The 18,422-nt window shown below is 40.5% G+C and overlaps 1 protein-coding gene across 2 annotated transcripts in view; it reads right to left on the minus strand.

The window, feature by feature from the left end:
• The window catches only part of SNX24 (sorting nexin 24), a 171,136-nt gene that overhangs the window by 94,247 nt on the left and 58,467 nt on the right, over positions 1–18,422 (minus strand). Inside the window, exon 2 of one of the 2 annotated variants that reach the window (XM_082620952.1) lies at positions 9,400–9,541. The exons of the other annotated variant lie outside the window; for it this stretch is intronic. Within the exon in view, the coding sequence (XP_082477078.1) occupies positions 9,400–9,492 (93 nt within the window). The 5' untranslated portion in view covers positions 9,493–9,541. The remainder of the gene's footprint in view (positions 1–9,399; positions 9,542–18,422) is intronic. 2 annotated transcript variants of the gene reach the window in all.

The raw sequence follows: 18,422 nt of genomic DNA on the forward strand, positions 1-18,422 counted from the left end.
AACTCAGCTTTTAAAATCAATCTATACAACACGGAAGACAATTATTTTTACAGAACAGACTGTAAATATTTTTTGTCAGTATAAAAAATAATGGCATAGCGAGCAGAAAATAGGAGATGAATGGGGGAGGAATTGGGTGTAAAGGAAATAAATGGGGTCCAAATCTTTTCGTCTTACATAATTGGCAGTCAAAGGACACTGCTTAAAAATTGGTAGATGAAGAAAGTGGTTCAAATTACAGAGTAACAAATATAAAGTTATAATTTTAATGATGAAATTAAAATCATATACATAGTGAAAATGGAGTGGAGGGGAGTGAAATACAGAAGTGGAGTGAATTCAATTCATATTTCTAACTGGAGGGACATAGAGATTTTCTAAGACACCAAGAAATAGAGATTCAGATATATTACTTAGAGTAACAGTGCTTAAAACAAATAAGCAACTTTTCAACTAACTTCTGGTTCTGGAAGGTACTAGACATTTAATTTTTCCTTTGACATGTTTATGCTGAAATTTTTTCCATGTATATGAAGTACTTTTAGATAGCCTAAAAATGACATAACCTCTGCTAAATATTTTTGTTTCAAAATCTCTCTGGTTATAAAGGAAATATTTTGTTGAGTTTATTGATATTTATAGAATTACAGGTTTTCAGTCTAAACCCTACTACTGACTAACTTTAGCTCCCCAACTGATTACTTGGTTATGAAAAAGTCTTCATTTTTCTTTTCCTCTTCAGCCATATCTATGACACAAAACCAATCAATCAATTCAGGGTGAGGGAAACAATGCACTCAAATACATCAGGTCATACATGTTGATTTGTTAACACAGTTTTTCATTAGCTTCAATATCATTATTAGTCAAAATCTTTGACTTAGATTTTCTATAAAATGTGAATGCTGCTAGTTCTTTGCTTACCTGAATTGTTATGGCAATAAATCACATACTATGTTAAATAAGCATTCTGGAAGATAGATGCTTTATGAGATTTATTATTCTATTTTATGACCTGCTTTGAAAGAAGGAAAATAGATAAGTTTTATCTGTACTACTTACTAACTTGGGCAAATCTCTAAGTATCTTTGAGCCACAGTATCTTAATTAATAAAATAAGAATGATAAAATGATGTCTACTGTATTAGTTTGTCAGGTAATAAATGTCTTGGTGCTTTGTAAGATGCTCTGAAATGGAATGAAGAATTGATAACTATGAAGTGGTTGACAAAGATGCCGGCAGGAAGAACAGAAGGGCTTCCATGGGCATTTGAGGACAGCCTTCCTGACAGGCTGCTTAAGGAATGGATTTGTGGTTGAAATAGCTTTCATACAGAGGAGCAAAAAAATCCTTCATTCTTCTCTCAAACTACTTATAGACTGCATCTCCTTATCACAAGCTCTTGGCTTCTGCAAAGAGGAGCAACACCTCACCTCCCTCCCAAATCCTCCAGAACCAGCCCCAACACATCAATTCAATCTTACTTCCCACAGCTCTCCTGCAGAAGCCAATCAGCCAAGTCCTTCCTATATTTTCCCCACTCTAGGCACTGAGGGCTTCTGTTCACGCAGGAGCCTCCCTCTGCCAAGGAGTCCTCCTATCCTCCCTTCAGCAGTCAAGTGAAATTCTACCTCCATCCCAGAGCCTTCTGGAACGTCAGACATCACTGTTTTCCATACCTTCCCCTTAAACAGATCATCTAAGTGGCACAATCATATTATTTAAAATACAGTCACACTCTCTAATTTTCAACAAATGTATTCCTCTTGACTATTTCATATAAATATGTATTATGTGCGCCAATGGAATTTTTTTAGGGGACAATAATCATCAAGAAGAACCTACAAGGATGTTTTCAGAAAGCATTTGTAATATAATACTAATTGAAAGAGCAGTATAAAATACTTTATGCATACTATGCTGTTGCCTATATAAAATACACATAAAAGATAACAAAGGAAATAGGTCAAAATGATGTCTGAGTGGTAGAATTACAAATTATTGTAATTTTCTCTATAATCTACAGTTTTCACCAGAGCATATATCACTCTTGTAATTAGGAGAAAGTTTAATCAAATTTCTGCCTTCTAAAGTTACACTAAATCTTATAAATGATAATTATTTGTTTTTAATACAACTATCAAGTTCTTATGAAATTCATTTTTGTATTTCCATTTACATTCATTGAGCATCTGCTATGTGCCAAGCACTCTGCTATGCTCTATACAACAGCAGCAGCAGCTACCATTTTTGAGTGCTTACTATGGACTATGCAGTGCTCAAAGCACTTCATTTATTAACTGATTTAGTCCACACAAGATCCTATAATGTAGGTACTGTTATTATTCCCACTCCATATGTAAGGAAGCCAAGTCAGAGTGAGTTACATAACTTCAAGGCACAGAGCTAGGAGCTGATTCATAAACCCAGATAGTCTGGTTCCAAACTCCACAATCTTAAGCCCTAGAATTCTATCACTAGAAACAATGGTGAGCAAACTCACAGTCCTAGCCTTTATATTATTATAAAGGAAAAGTATAAAAAGGTATCTGAGCTATACTCAATATGAAATGCTTACTTTAAAAACAGGTGAGTGCATAAGAGAGGACAGGATTTGCTCTCAGGGATCAGGGGAGCTTTCTCTCAGGAGCTGTTTCTGAATAGATCTACAGTAAAAGTAGGCAAAAAGGAGGGGCAAGCATTATAGGCAGAACATGTGCAAAGGCCCTGAAGCAGAAGGTAAGAGGATGGAAGAAGCTGAGTGCAGTACAGCCAGCCTGTAAGAAGAGCATCTCTGCAAGAGGCTGGAGAGGAAACAAAAGGCTAGCTTCATCAACTGCTCAACAAGGACGTGCCAGGCTCAGTTCTAGTCACTGCAGAGAAAACAGGGAACAATACAAACAGAGATCCCTAACAAAGCTTACTTATATTTTAATAGAAGGAGGACAAAGACAATCACACAAATAAATGCACACTAGCTGATGATAAGTGCTACGGAGAAAAATAAATCAGAGTTAATAAGGACAGAGAGGGGCTGGATGAGCGTGTGTATGACTAGTATATGGGATGGTCAGGGAAGGTCTTACTGATAAAGGTGTATTTGAGCAGAAACCTTGTATTAGTTTTCTATTACTGCTGTAGCAAACACAACACCCATTCATTATCTCACAGTCCCACAGGTCAGAAGTCCAGTGCACGTGACTGGTTTCTCCACTTCAAGTCTCACTGGGCTAATATCAAGGTATTGGCATGGCTGGGTTCCTTTTGGTGGTTCACTGGGAGAAAACCAGTTTCTGTCTCCTTGTGGTTGTAGGACTGTGGTCACCATTTTCTTGCTGGCTATCAGCTAAGAGCAAAATTTCCAGCTTCTAGAAAGCAGCTGTATTCTTCCAGCTCATGGTCTCCTTTCGCAATCTTCAAAGCCAGCAACAGAAGATCAAGACTTTCTCATGCCACATTTCTGTGATTACTTTTCTGCTTCCTCTTCCACTTTTAAGTGGAAGACTCATGGGATTATATTGGCCCCACCCAGATAATCTAAATTGTCTCTGTGATCTCAGGGTCCTTAACCTTCATCACATCCATTAAGTCCCTTTTGCATGTCAGGAAACATATTCACAGGTTCTGGGCATTAGGGTGTAAACATTTTGGGAGGCTCATCCTTCCCTTTACCACAGACCTGAAGGAAGTGAGAATATCTGGTTGTGGGAGCAGGGCGGTCCGGGCAGGTTGAAGATTAAATGCTTGACATGTTTATATGCCTAGAGTGATGAGGAGGGAGAAGAGTTAGAGGGAAGGTCTGAGCGGTGGTGGGGAGAGGTGAGTGGAAGTAGAAACGACAGGACAGGCTGATAACTGGATGTAGAGTTTCTTTAAAAAAAAAAAAGAAAGAAAAAAAAGGAGGAATCAAATATAATGGTGAGGTTTGGGGCCTGAGCAACCAGAAGGATGGTGGTGCCAGTAACTGAGCTGGGAAGACAGTCTCTGGGGGCAAACAGGAGCCCTGCACTGGCCGTGTTAAGTCTGAGATGCGTGTGAGATAGACATTAAGTGGAGATGTTCAGCAGGAGTGAATTAACACGTCTGGGGCTCAGGGAGAGGTCTTGGCCAGAGATATAAATTTGGGAATCATCAAAGTGTGAATGTGATCTAAAATCAGAAGACTGGATCTGATCAGCTAGGAAGAGAAGTTTATTTTGAGGTCTTGAGATCCTATTAGGGCTTATGGTTTTCCATTCTAGCATGAGAAACCTTTGCTACTTTTTAAAAGTCTCCCCCTTCTAAATTAAACTTCTCTAGCTCCTCTAGCTGTCCTTCAGAAGACCTGGTCTTCAGGTCTTGCACTACTGACCACCTTCCAGTTAAAATATAGTTTGTCACTGATCCCCCTAAACTGTAGAATCCAGGACTTGAGGGAATATATAGCCATTTCCCAATTAGTGAATGGATTGTATCTCCCAAATCCATAGTTGAGGTAGTTTAAAACCCAGCACAGATTTTCTCATAGAATCAGTATAAAAGATAGATTTCAACACATAAAAAACCCTGTTTAGCCCATAATATGCATAAATTACAATAATAATATTTTTATTTCATCCAGCAGCTTTTCAGTATAACACAGTGGCTAAGAGTTCTGGCTCTTGAATCAAACTGCCTGGGTTTGAATCCTGTGTCTTCTATTGCTCTCCTCTGGGCTCGGCTAACACTCCATGATTTGGGGCAAGTTATTTAAGCTTTACAAACCTCAGTTTCCCCACCTATAACATGAAGTTTATAATGGTATCTTTCAAATAGGTTTGTTGTCAGGATTAAATGTGATTATCAGTGTCAATAATTTACCATATTATCTGGCATTTAGCAAGAATTCAAACAAGAATGTTATCTATTAATATCGTTATTAACATCGAGTCATTGTTACAACTGTTTCTTTATCAGCACGGGGGAGGGAGGCTTGGTGGATAGAGAGGGAAAGAGATGATTCCTCAGGAGTGTGACCTACTCATCACACCCATCCATCTCTACAAGGGAGAAGGTACTTTTCTCCCCATCCCAGAGCTAGTTGAGCCTGCAATGCACACACGTGGTAGCCTCTGCACTCACCTTTGTCAGCGCCTACTCAGAACCCTGCATTCCTGATGAGGCCTGACCACTAAGACTTAGAGGAACCCTGTCTTCCCTCCATCTTAGTTTAAGATTCTGTATCTTCGACCCATATTCTTCTGACAGTTTTTGGAAGCCATATCTCACTGTTGGATCACAGGGCCCTGGAGGTCAAATAAAACCCCAGGTCTTTCCCAAGAGTTCTGGAACAAGTGAGTGTGAGAACTGAGGTCAGACTTACAAATGACGTGTTAAATAGCATCATGTCCATCTCAACCTACCGTACAAGGATGTTGTAACTTTTCTGAAAACTGATGCTGTTATCCAAATGAGGAGCCAGTGTTTTTGCCAAGACTTGTGTCATCTGCGAATCTGAAGTCCTTCTTTCATCCAGGCCCGAGAGCTCTCTCTACAACCTCCCAGCTGGTCTCCCTGCTCCACTCCTGTCCTATAACAATCTGCGTTTCACAGCAGCCACAGCGGCCCTTTTCAGGCGTCAGATCATGTGACTCCCCTGCTGAACTCCTTCCGATGGATTTCCATCACTCCTGGGACAAAATTCCAGTCCCTGCTCCAGCCCACAAAGCCATATACCAGCCAACTTCAGAGCCCCCTTCTTTTCTTCAGCTCCTAACACACCCCTCTTACTCACACTGGTCTATCCGCAGCAGCCTCCTTACTGACCATCAAATATATCAAGCACTTCCCCAACTCTACGTTTTCTTGGTTTTTGTTTTTTTGTAGTTAAAAATAGTTTAATGTGATTTTATTATATTTTAAAACATTGTTCTGGGAAGGCCAACTCTAAGTTTTGCAAAGCTTTTTTTCTACCTAGAAGGCTTTCCCCTCATTTTGTTCAACTGCTGTTCCAGGTCACCTTCTTAGAGAGGTATTATCTAGGCACTCCATCTAAAACAGTGACTCTAGCCCCCCCCCACCCTTCTCTACCCCCAGACCTGGCTTTATTTTTCTTCTTTGCATTTACCATGGTCTGGCATTAACACACACACACACACACACACACACACAATTGGTTGGCTGGTCAGCTTGTTGGTTTATTGTCTGTTCCCCAACTAAGTTAAAAGCTCCATAAGGACAGGAACCTCATCTATTTTGTTCACTGTCGTAGCCCCACTGCCTTAAAGAGCACCTGGCATCAAAGCAGGCTGAATACAGGAAATAAATGAGGAAGGAAAGTGAGCAAGTAATAAAGAGCAGGACAACACACTGGGAAGAACATGTCTACACCTTAGTCCAGCTCAGCAGTCTGATAGTGAAAAGGGTAAGATGAGTTATTTTTCTTAGAGAGAACAATCAGTAAGTTAGACATGACAGAGGCAGGCAGTGATGAATAAGATGGTTTCTTATAGAAAGTTTGTTGCAGGTGATCAAAAGAATACTGTTCATGAGGGCCTGAGAGCCATGAAAATAGCTTTGAAATACAGCCCTTTTATTAAAAAGAAACTATCAGTCTTAATAATTAGTACCATTTGGGAGAAGCTACACGATATGGTGGAAAGAATGCCAATCTAGAGTCAGACACCCCCGACACCCAGATCTGGCACTTGCTAGCTGTGATTCCTTACAGATATCGCTTATCCACTTGGAGCCTTAATTTCCTCATGTGGAAAGTGGGGATGATAATACCGATTTCTTAGGACTGGTGATAGAGTAAATAAATAAGACAAGGTATATAAAGCACTTAGCACCCAGCCGGGGACATGACTGGCGCTCAACACATTCTAGTCTCTTCCCGAATATCACTGGGTTTCTCCCAAATCTAAATGGAATTTGAGGCTATTAATAGCCTTCATTTCTCTAACACACCATGAAGTCCTATGATGTGCTACGTTTATTTCTTTTTTTTTTTTTTTTTTTTTTTTTTTTTTTCCGTACGCGGGCCTCTCACTGTTGTGGCCTCTCCCGTTGCGGAGCACAGGCTCCGGATGCGCAGGCTCAGCGGCCATGGCTCACGGGCCCAGCCGCTCCGCGGCATATGGGATCCTCCCAGACCAGGGCACGAACCCGTATCCCCTGCATTGGCAGGCGGACTCTCAACCACTGCGCCACCAGGGAGGCCCAACGTTTATTTCTTGAAAAACATATTCTCACCAAAAAAATCATGTAATTCAAAAGTTAAAGTATTCCCCCTATAATATACATACATACACATAAATATATATATGCAGATAGATAAACAGAAATAGGTAGATAATTATTTTTAACCCAAAAAGGTGCAAAGGTAAGCTTGGGTGGTGGAGAATTACTGGTCATCCATGACGAGTCGGGCTCCTTTCTATAGGCATCAAGGAGATGAGATTCAAGATCCTCCTGTGTTCTCTCAATACTGAACTTTTATGGTACTCACTGGACCCCACAGAGGAAGGTTACTTGGGCACAGGCAGTTTGCTATATGCCTGCCAGTTTCAAAGCTCTGCTGCTCAGCCCTGAAACATGGGCAGAGAGCAGGTGGACAGGATCAAACTCTGGGCCCTAAAAAAAATGCAGACCATTTTATAGGCTCTACAATCAAGGATCCTGAAGAGGCACCCTGTTGTTCCTGCTGAGAAAGAAGCGGTTCTATTCTACAAACAGCTGTTAGAGGGCACACATCCACAGTTTTAAAATGCCCATCTACGCAAAGAAAGGAAGCTCTTAAAGATTGTAGAGTTCTCAACCTTCTTTCAAAACTCCATATTTTAATTCTTCCTAAAAAAAAAAGCATTTATCAAGTATTTTACTCTCCCAATATATGTTTGGTTTAAAACTGTTACACTGTAAAAAAGATGATGATGATGACATTTCTTTATCCAAATATTTATTGAGCACTCACTATGTGCTAATTCCCATTCAAGGTGTCTGATACCTATCAGTGAAGTAAAGTGGCAAAGAGCACTGCCCTCATGAAATTTACACTCTAGCGGGGGAGACAGATAACAATAGATATATTTTAAAAATACGTAAATTATATGGTATGTTTTAGAAAGTGATTACCTGGTATGAGGGGAAAAACAGAGCCAAGTAAAAGGAACTGGGAGTGCTGGGGGGAAAGTTGTAATTTTAAATAGAATGGTCAGAGTGGGCAGCACTGAGAAGATGGCATATGCAGGTGATAAAGTTTCATCACAGAACTTAACTTAGTAAGAGCTTTTATTTATCATCCTAAATTTAAGTTAACCTATTACTCAACCATAAAAAAAGAATGAAATAATGCCATTTGCAGCAACATGGATGGACTTAGAGATTATCATACGAAGTGAAGTTAAGTCAGCCAAAGAGAGACAAATATGTTATCACTTATATGTGGAATCAAAAAAAAAAAAGAAAGATACAAACGAACTTATCTACAAACCAGAAATAGGCTCACAGACATAGAAAACAAACTTATGGTTACCAAAGGGGAAAGGGGGTAGAGGAATAAATTAGGGGGTTGGGATTAATATATATACACTACTATATATAAAATAATCAACAAGGACCTACTGTACAGCACAAGGAACTTTATTCAATGTCTTGTACTAACCTATAATGGAAAAGAATCTAAAAAGAATATATATATATATACATAACTGAATCACTGTTCTGTATACCTGAAACTAACAAAACATTGTAAATCAACTATACTTAAATTAAAAAAACATTTAAGTTAACCTATTTTTAAAAATGCACTGATACATGATTGTTTAAAACCTAAGTTTACCTAATGAAATATTTACAACTAAATTTCTGTGTTTAACCGAGTACCAACTTTTCTAAGTCTATATAACACACACCAATGCCAAACACTCTCAGAGAGAAGTCTGGAATCTAAAGAGGCCAGGCCTCAGCATGTATCACTGTCATTCTTCAAGTAGAATCAGCATTTCTAGCCCATATATTAGGAACTGCTGAAGAGGAAAAAAAAAAAGGACATTCCAAGAGTTTCTTGTATTGATTTCTTTTATCCCAAACAAAGAGATTCTCCTAGTAACAAGATATGTCATAATCACCTAATTTGCCTGACTCCTTTAAAGAAAGAACAATGGATTCAAGAAAAGGTGTTGACTTGTAAAAATATAATCATTTTGCAAGATTCTGTTGTTTGTATGGGTCACTTTCCCTTAGTGATATAGGTGGCCTCTACAGAGAATCGGAAAATGCATTAAGTCTAATTCCTGTCATTCCCAAGAGCCTGAGCTAAATCTAAAGCAGCCAAAATGTGAAAACTCTAAAGCTGCTCCTGAGGGCAGGAAGGATAAAGCTTCTTCTCCAAGACTTATCTCTAGATTTAATGTGCTAGACACTCACAGTTAAATTACCTCCATCAACTGGACACGATCATTTTCTTCTTTCTCTCCACAGTGTTTCTGCACAAGCAGAGCCAGTGCAACTGTGAACCTCGTGCCAGGCATTCCCCTTCAGAGCACAACACACCGATTTGAAGGAAACTCTGGTGAAGTCCTTTCCCAGACAAAAAAAAAAAAAAAAAAAAAATGGTTCACAAGATAGGGAACTAACACCTTCAGCCACCACTGGTTCATTCCTTTTCCAAACATTTGCTCTGTGAATTTTTTTTTTTTTTTTTTTTTGCGGTACGCGGGCCTCTCACTGTTGTGGCCTCTCCCGTTGCGGAGCACAGGCTCCGGACGCGCAGGCTCAGCGGCCATGGCTCATGGGCCCAGCCGCTCCGCGGCATGTGGGATCCTCCTGGACCGGGGCACGAACCCGTGTCCCCTGCATCGGCAGGCGGATTCTCAACCACTGCGCCACCAGGGAAGCCCTGCTCTGTGAATGTCTGAGCACTCTACTCCTCACCATGGCTTTGCCAAGGCCATCCTAAATTTTACAAACTAAAGTGTACAAGAGCAGTGTAATACGGACACATGAAAGCATTTCCGGACAGAAGAGCTGCTTGGCCCTCAAAGATAAATAGTATATCCAATTTAAACATCGTTGAGAGTAAAAGAGTTATATTCATTTCATTATGTAACTTTTCATGGGATATATTGCAAAAGTAAATTAATCTGCAAAGTTACATATGAAGAATAGACATAGAACAAAAAATGTATAATTATTTCTCAACTAATATGTGCACATAAGTGGATATGAATTATTTGTTCAACACAGTGGCACCAAACTGAAATTGAAATATGACTTTTAAAAGTGAAAAAGTATTTTCATAATAATAAAAATGTAAATGACCTAATATTTAGTGAAAAATGATTAATAAATCATAGCACATCATGTCTCAGAAGATGTATTAACATGAAATGAGATGGTTAATCTTGTTAAAATTTTAAAAAATAAGAGCAGGCTATAGAGAGAGTACATTTTCATGTTTAAGGAAATATATTATCATAAGAGTGTACATATATGTGTATGTACCAAAAAAGCTGGAAGAAAAAAAAACACACCAAAATGTTTTGAAGGGATGGAGAATGTTTTTTCTTCTTTTCACTTGTCAAGATTTTTTTCTCCAATTTTCTTCTGCACTGAAGATTTATATCTCAAACCGTTTTCTGAAGTTTTGAGTGAAAATATTCTCTAATGAGAAAAATAAGCTGTGAATCAGATATCCTGGGTTCCAGGTCCCTCTTTGACACTTAGCCATACAGACAGAAAAATCACTTCTCAGCATTATGCCTGTTCATCATCTATGACATGCGGGGGTTGACCAGATGCTTTCTAACATCTTACTATTTTACTTATGTATATTGTAACAACTGTGTATTGCTTTGTCACATATATTTCTCCCCACATCCACTCTAAGGCAGAGACTGTGCCATATGCACATATTCTTGTGCTTTGCTTTACACACTGATCAGGGCAAACAAATGTTAACCCATTCACAACTAACCGTGCATGCTAATCCCTACTGTTCAAAAATCACTACCTTCAGGGTCAGATTCTATTTAGTTAGTTGTCTTACACTCTCTCTCTTACCAAATAGCAAATTCACTTCTCAAGGCAGACAACCCTGCTCTTTACTCTACCCACTCTCCCCTACTCTTCCACCCTGTGTGTAATTTCTGTTTTTAATTAATTAATTAATTATTTTATTTATTTATTTATTGGTTGCTTTGGGTCTTCGTTGTGGTGCACGGGCTTCTCATTGTGGTGGCTTCTCTTGTTTCAGAGCATGGGCTCTAGGCGCGCGGGCTTCAGTAGTTGTGGCATGAGAGCTCTGTAGTTGTGGCTCACGGGCTCTAGAGTGCAGGCTCAGTAGTTGTGGCGCATGGGCTTAGTTGCTCCGTGGCATGTGGGATCTTCCTGGACCAGGGTTCAAACCCGTGGGAGTCCCCTACATTGGCAGGTGGATTCTTAATCCACTGCACCACCAGAGAAGTCCCTGTGTGTAATTTCTGGCTGTGAAATCAGAGGGCTTTATCAAATGTAAGCCCCAGGTTCATCTGGGGCAGACAGTGTCTTTCAGAAAGACTGGACCACATGCCCTCTGCTCACTTCTCATGTCTTCTTATCCCACCGCTTCTTTTTCTTTTACAAAATGCTCACCCCTCTTTCTTCCTCAGCCTGCAAGTGAGTGCAGTAGAACCTGTGTAGAACTATTTACCTGAGCTCTCTAGTTTCTAGACGTTTCCCCTTGCTTTGGAGGGGAACATACAACATCCCACTGTCAGAGATTGTGAGCAAACACTTGCACTCACTCTCAGGAAGGGATGGACAAGGCCAATAGTTCGCTGCTAAAAAGATGCAGCTAGGATATCCATGATAAAGTGACACATAAAATCAGGTCCTTCTGAAGTCATTCTTCTAAAGTTGTTATAACCTTGGGCCTCCACAGTATGAGAAGGTTCATTGGGTCCCAATGTGTGTGAAGTTTGTAGCCAGTCTGGTGCCAGTGGGGAGCTAGTCCATCAGCTGGCTACTCGGCTGGCCCCTCTCCTGCTACTGTGCAAAGAGCACACTGTCCATCTGACAGGTGAAGAAGAGGTACCAGTTTTGTTTTGCTTTTTTAGTTAACATCATTATATCTCATTTTAATTATTTTCCTAATATCTGAACCACCTGAGTTAATCTACTGTTGGGATCTCTTTAATATGCTTTCTGAACTAAATATAACTAAAATGACTAATTTTTCTGGCCACAAAGTCAAAACACTGCACCAAACCCCACAGAAGCAAGTCAAAACAAGCCCTCCACTACTTTCCTGTTCAGGTTTTCTTCTGTGTGCAAGATATGACCTCCAACTGAGTTTTGTGCTTTTTTTAATTCAAAGATATTCCTACTTCATTAACACAATTCTTCATTTTTTACTTCTTCGTTAGTACCAAGGAGAAATTCCTGGCTTTAAAAGATTCAAATGACTTACATCAAAATCAGACCTGGACTCTCTCCTCTCAACATCCAATTTACATGAAATCTCTTAGAGTTTCTCTGCTTCCATAAAATGCGGGTGCCACTGTGCATCAGGCCCAGGTTTGCCTCTTTGCACAAACAGTCCAAAATAGTTTTCCTGATCTGTTTCAACTTGAAGTGTTGTCAATATATGGATTGTCTTGCTTTCTAATTCAGTGAAAAATCTAGTTTTCCATTAGTCTCTGCCTTTCTAATTTTCGATACAGCTTTACTAAATGTAATTATTAAAGGCAGATTCAAGAAAGCAATTACTGAGCTACCGGTTTGTACTTCTGAAGTCTTAATAAGTGGCAAAAAGCTGTAATTGCACCAAGAGTATAAAATAAACTTTTCTATGGATTAGATATATACACCCTTGAATCTGTATATGGAGAGACATATTTAAAATAGTATATAAAGCATGCTCTCTTAAAACACAAGTTTTAACCTGCATTGAAATTTTATTCAAAGGCAGTGATCTATGCTGGAAAGAGTAGAAAAGGACATTTCAGAAAGACTACATTCTGATCTTTCTCCAGGACTCTGTGACTTTGGTAAACCACTTAACTCCCCTGGATCTCCTTTTTCCCGCCATCTGTAAATATGTGAGAATGTTAAACTAGATGGCTACTAAGTGCTCTCTCAGCTCTAAAGTTCTAAGAACTATTTATTAAATTCTTAATCTCTGCTAGGCTCAGTATTACACACACACAGAGCTTCCAAAGCTTAAAATTTAGTAAAGAAGGACAATATAATTAATATTAATAATATAAAGCAATATGTAAAAGTGCTATTCCAGTGACATAAACCAAATTAATTTTCCAAAATGTCCCAAGGAATAAGCTTCACATGTGAATGGAGGATACAGCTTCTTTGACAGTCATCCAAACTATATAATTTGGCTTTCTATCTATAGGCAAACAGTGGAACATTCATTATTCGGTCACTTAACACTGGCCTTGGGCAAACAACAAACTCTGAATGGAGCCACTGTTCCCAAACCAAAACGCCTCTGAAACATTTAGTAGTCATGTAGCGATCACTGAGCATACTTATCTCAGGACTGTGATATTATTTATTAACTCACGAGACGCAGAAGGAGCCGGTTACTATCACTGTTTTACACACGAGAAGACTGCAAACGAGAAAAGTAAATGACTTTTCAAAAGTCTCATAGCTAATCAGCACTCTGTCTTCCAGAATATGATCACGGGCAGCCTTTCCACAAAGTTAATTAGTGAATGGGCCATAGGACCCCTGTCCCTGTGACTTTTTCACTCTCCAGAAAAATCTTCATTTCTCTTAATGATGTCCCTTGGTTTGTCAGCACCATTCACAATGGTGCCTGCAATTTACCAGAAAGCTACAGCAACAACTCTAATTCTACCTTATATGAATTTAGTTGATATGTGAAGAATTTACCTTCATGACTTCTAGAAATCTGTGCTAATGGATTTTGGACAGGGTCCTTACACCAAGGCCTTAAAATTTATATTCAGTATCATCACTACCACCATTATCTGAAGGAACATCTGCAAACTCAAAACCACACTGCACTGGTTTCTTAAAATCCTCCTTCATTAAGGTCTAAGAACCAAATTTGAAGTCAAGGGAAAAAATGAAGAACAGAAACCATCAGGCAAACAAACGACACACTTATTCTTTTAATTCTAAGTTGAAAACCTGTATACTACGTCCATACTGAATCACCCTTCACTCTGGATGCTACATTTTAAGAACATCACTGTCACATGAGATAGTCTTTTCCATGGAGAAGCCACGGCAGGACCACAGGTCTTTCCCTATGGCATTTGAGGAGCAAGGAAAGATGTTTACCCAGGGGGAGCAAATGCAGTCTTTAAGTATTTGCAGAGCAAATGAGTAAAGGGATCACAATGAAGTTTTGTCAATCTCAATAACAAAATTAAGGCCAGCTAGTAAATTTTCCGTAGAGTCTAAAGCTGAGGAAAAAGATCGTGACATAGAGTTTGCCATGCAAGCATGACGAGCCCACATCCCAAATCACCCACCAGATAAGGCTGAACTGACAGTTTCCAGGCAGCTTATGTGAAAAGGATTACTATTCAACCCACTTTCTGGTCAGTGATTGTATTTTGGGAAAACAGACTACATGCCACTGTTAAGCAAACAACTCCTGTCTTTAAAGTGAGTCAATAAGGGCAGGGGTGTCATTAAGCCAGAAAATTAGCTAACATAAAATCTGAGATGCAGAATGTTAAAGACCCCAGATCTACTACTCAAAGAAAAGCATTTTACAAGGAAGCACCAAGATCAAGACTCAGAGTAAAAGCTTCTAAAACACAAAAGCACAAATAATTATAAACACTAAATCTGAAATAGTCACTTGAAAGAATTAAGAAAAGTGGGTAAACATCCAACTTCTAGCTTTAAAACACCAAGAGGGGCTTCCCTGGTGGCACAGTGGTTGAGAGTCTGCCTGCCGATGCACGGGACATGGGTTCGTGCCCCGGTCTGGGAAGATCCCACATGCCGCGGAGCAGCTGGGCCCGTGAGCCATGGCCGCTGAGCCTGCGCGTCCGGAGCCTGTGCTCCGCAACGGGAGAGGCACAGCAGTGAGAAGCCCGCATACCGCAAAAAAAAAAACACAAAAAAAACAAACAAACAAAAAACAAAACAAAACACCAAGAGAACAAACAGGGCTCCAGTGATGAACCTTAAGAGGGGCCACAGAAAATGTACCAGAAGGATCCAATTACACAGAGGAGCCGAAAACAAAAAGCAGAGATCCCTGGAAACAGAGTCAGGAGCACATTTTCCTCATGCAATCAGAATGAACAAGTCACATGTGTGGACACAGACTCCTAATAAAGAAACAAAAACCAGACACAGTGAAAAGTGCTGTGGGTTTTGTCTTAATTCTGATACTAGGTAGCCATGCTCTCCTGGATAGGTCATTTACTCTCACTTCGGCTTTAGTTACTTTATCTATTTATTTAGTGAAAATGTACTGATCACTTCTATGTGTAAACATGTGCTAGACACTGGGCATACAGTGAACTAACACCACAATGCATAGTCTTATAAATGCTCTGTGGGAAAGGACAGACTACTGAGAGCCTGAAATAGGACATCCCAGTCAGGGCTAAGTCCCTGAGAAAGTGGTGCAGAAACTGAGACCTGACACCTCAGAAAGAGGTGAGAGAGGAGGTGGACAGGGCCAAGGGGGAAGGTTACTTAACTAAAGCAGATTCACTTGAGCAGCCAGACTGTGAGACTGGAGCTCGAGGGGTGGGGGCAGGGGGGAAGGAGTATCAAGAATAGTCCTTAGGTAGGGAGGGGCCAGACCACACCGGGCCCCTTAAGCAACACTAGAGATTGACTGGCCTTTACCAAATGAGCAATGAGGAGCTGCTCAGTGACTGAAGCAGCAGCTGACTTGATCAGATGTGCAAAAGAATCTTGCTGACTGCAAAACTATGGATTCCAAAGAGTTTGGAGTGGATGGGGAAGACTGAGAAGGAAGTTATTAAGTCTTCTCCAAAGTTCTGTTTCACACTGAAAACTTTGTTCCTTACGTTTTCATGTAAGCATTTTATAATTACAATATATCAATTTAAAAATGAACTTAGTCATAAAAATTACAAAACTCAGCCTTTAAAAGTGGGATAGTTGGCCTTTTAAAAATGAAGTCACTAGGATCTTTTAAGAACCCTCTCATCAAAGGCTATTCTCCCTTCCACATCCATGCAAGACCAAGAGAAGGCTGCTCTGCTGGTTAAGACAACAGAGAAAACCACTGTAGGTGGGTGGGCACTTGTCTAAGGAGGGAAAGAGAGGGCTGGTCGTCCTCCACCTCACCTGGAATGTGTGGAGCCCCCTCCTGGGCAATGAAGGCAGTTTTCAGGTGTTCCCAGAAGAAACAAAACCAATCAAGAAAAAGTAGGGGTGGGAGTGTGGGGGCAAGTGAGGGGAAAGGTGGGGGGGGGATGGGGACACTACAAAGGGTGGCCGAAGGAGAATGCAAAAGCAGAAGGCATCCTCAGGGCTCTATCAATGCTGGATCAAGAGTGAAGTCGGGGCTTCACTGGTGGTGCAGCAGTTAGGAATCCACCTGCCAATGCAGGGGGCATGGGTTCAAGCCCTGGCCCAGGAAGATCTCACATGCCACGGAGCAACTAAGCCTGTGCGCTGCAACTACTGAGCCCACGTGCCACAACTACTGAAGCCCGCCTGCCTAGAGCCCGTGCTCTGCAACAAGAGAAGCCACTGCAATGAGAAGCCTGCGCATGGCAATGAAGAGTAGGCCCCACTCACCACAACTAGATAAAACCTGCATGCAGCAACGAAGACTGATTGCAGCCAAAAAAAATAAAATTAATAAATTAAAAAAAAAAGTGAAGTCAGAGACCTGCAAGATGGCAGAGGAGTAAGAAGTAGAGATCACCTTCCTTCCCACAAATATATCAGAAATACATCTACATGTGGAACAACGCCTAGAGAACACCTACTGAATGCTGGCAGAAGACCTCAGACATCCCAAAACGCAAGAAACTCCCCATGTACCTTGCCGAGTGGCTGACAGGGGCTTGGTGCTCTGGCCAGGTATCAGGCCTGTGCCTCTGAGATGGGAGAGCCGAGTTCAGGACACTGGTCCACCAGAGACCTACCGGACCACGTAATATCAACTGGCAAAAGCTCTCCCAGAGACCTCCATCTCAATGCTAAGACCCGGCTCCACTCAACGACCAGCAAGCTACAGTGCTGGACACACTATGCCAAACAACTAGCAAGAAAGGAACACAAGCCCATCCATTAGCAGAGAGGCTGCCTAAAATCATAATAAGGTCACAGACACCCCAAAACACACCACCGGATGCGGTCCTGCCCACCTAAAAGACCAGATCCAGCCTCATCCACCAGAACACAGGCACCAGTCTCCTCCACCAGCAAGCCTACACAACCCACTGAACCAACCATAGCCACTAGGGACAGACACCAAAAACAATGGTAACTGCGAAAAGGAAACCCCAAAAACAGTAAGCTAAGCAAAATGAGAAGACAGAGAAACACACAGCAGATGAAGGAGCAAGGTAAAAACCCACCAGACTGAACAAATGAAGAGGAAACAGGCAGTCTACCTGAAAAAGAATTCAGAGTAATGATAGTGAACATGACCAAAATCTTGGAAATAGAAGGGAGAAAACACAAGAAACGTTTAACAAGGACCTAGAAGAACTAAGGAGCAAACAAGCGATGATGAACAACACAATAAATGAAATTAAAAATTCTCTAGAAGGGATCAATAGCAGAATAACTGAGGCAGAAGAACAGATAAGTGAGCTGGAAGGTAAAATAGTGGAAATAACTACTGCAGAGCAGAATAAAGAAAAAAGAATAAGAAGAATTGAGGATGGTCTCAGAGACCTCTGGGACAACATTAAATGCACGAACATTCGAATTATAGGGGTCCCAGAAGAAGAAGAGAAAAAGAAAGGGGCTGAGAAAATATTTGAAGAAACTATAGTTGAAAACTTCTTTAATATGGGAAAGGAAACGTCAGTCAAGTCCAGGAAGCGCAGAGAGTCCCATGCAGGATAAATCCAAGGAGAAACATGCCAAGACACATATTAATCAAACTATCAAAAATTAAATACAAAGAAAAAATATTAAAAGCAGCAAGGGAAAAACAACAAATAACATACAAGGGAATCTCCATAAGGTTAACAGCTGATTTTTCAGCAGAAACTCTGCAGACCAGAAGGGAGTGGCATGACATATTTAAAGTGATGAAAGGGAAAAACCTACAACCAAGATGACTCTACCCAGCAAGGATCTCATTCAGATTTGACGGAGAAATTAAAACCTTTACAGACAAGCAAAAGCTAATTCAGCACCGCCACCAGCTTTACAACAAATGCTAAAGGAATTTCTCTAGGCAGGAAACACAAGAAACGGAAAAGCCCTACAATAACAAACATAAATCAATTAAGAAAATGGTAATAGG

Source organism: Mesoplodon mirus (assembly GCF_964341445.2).
Source record: "Mesoplodon mirus genome assembly, chromosome: 5".
Taxonomy (NCBI): Eukaryota; Metazoa; Chordata; class Mammalia; order Artiodactyla; family Ziphiidae; genus Mesoplodon; species Mesoplodon mirus.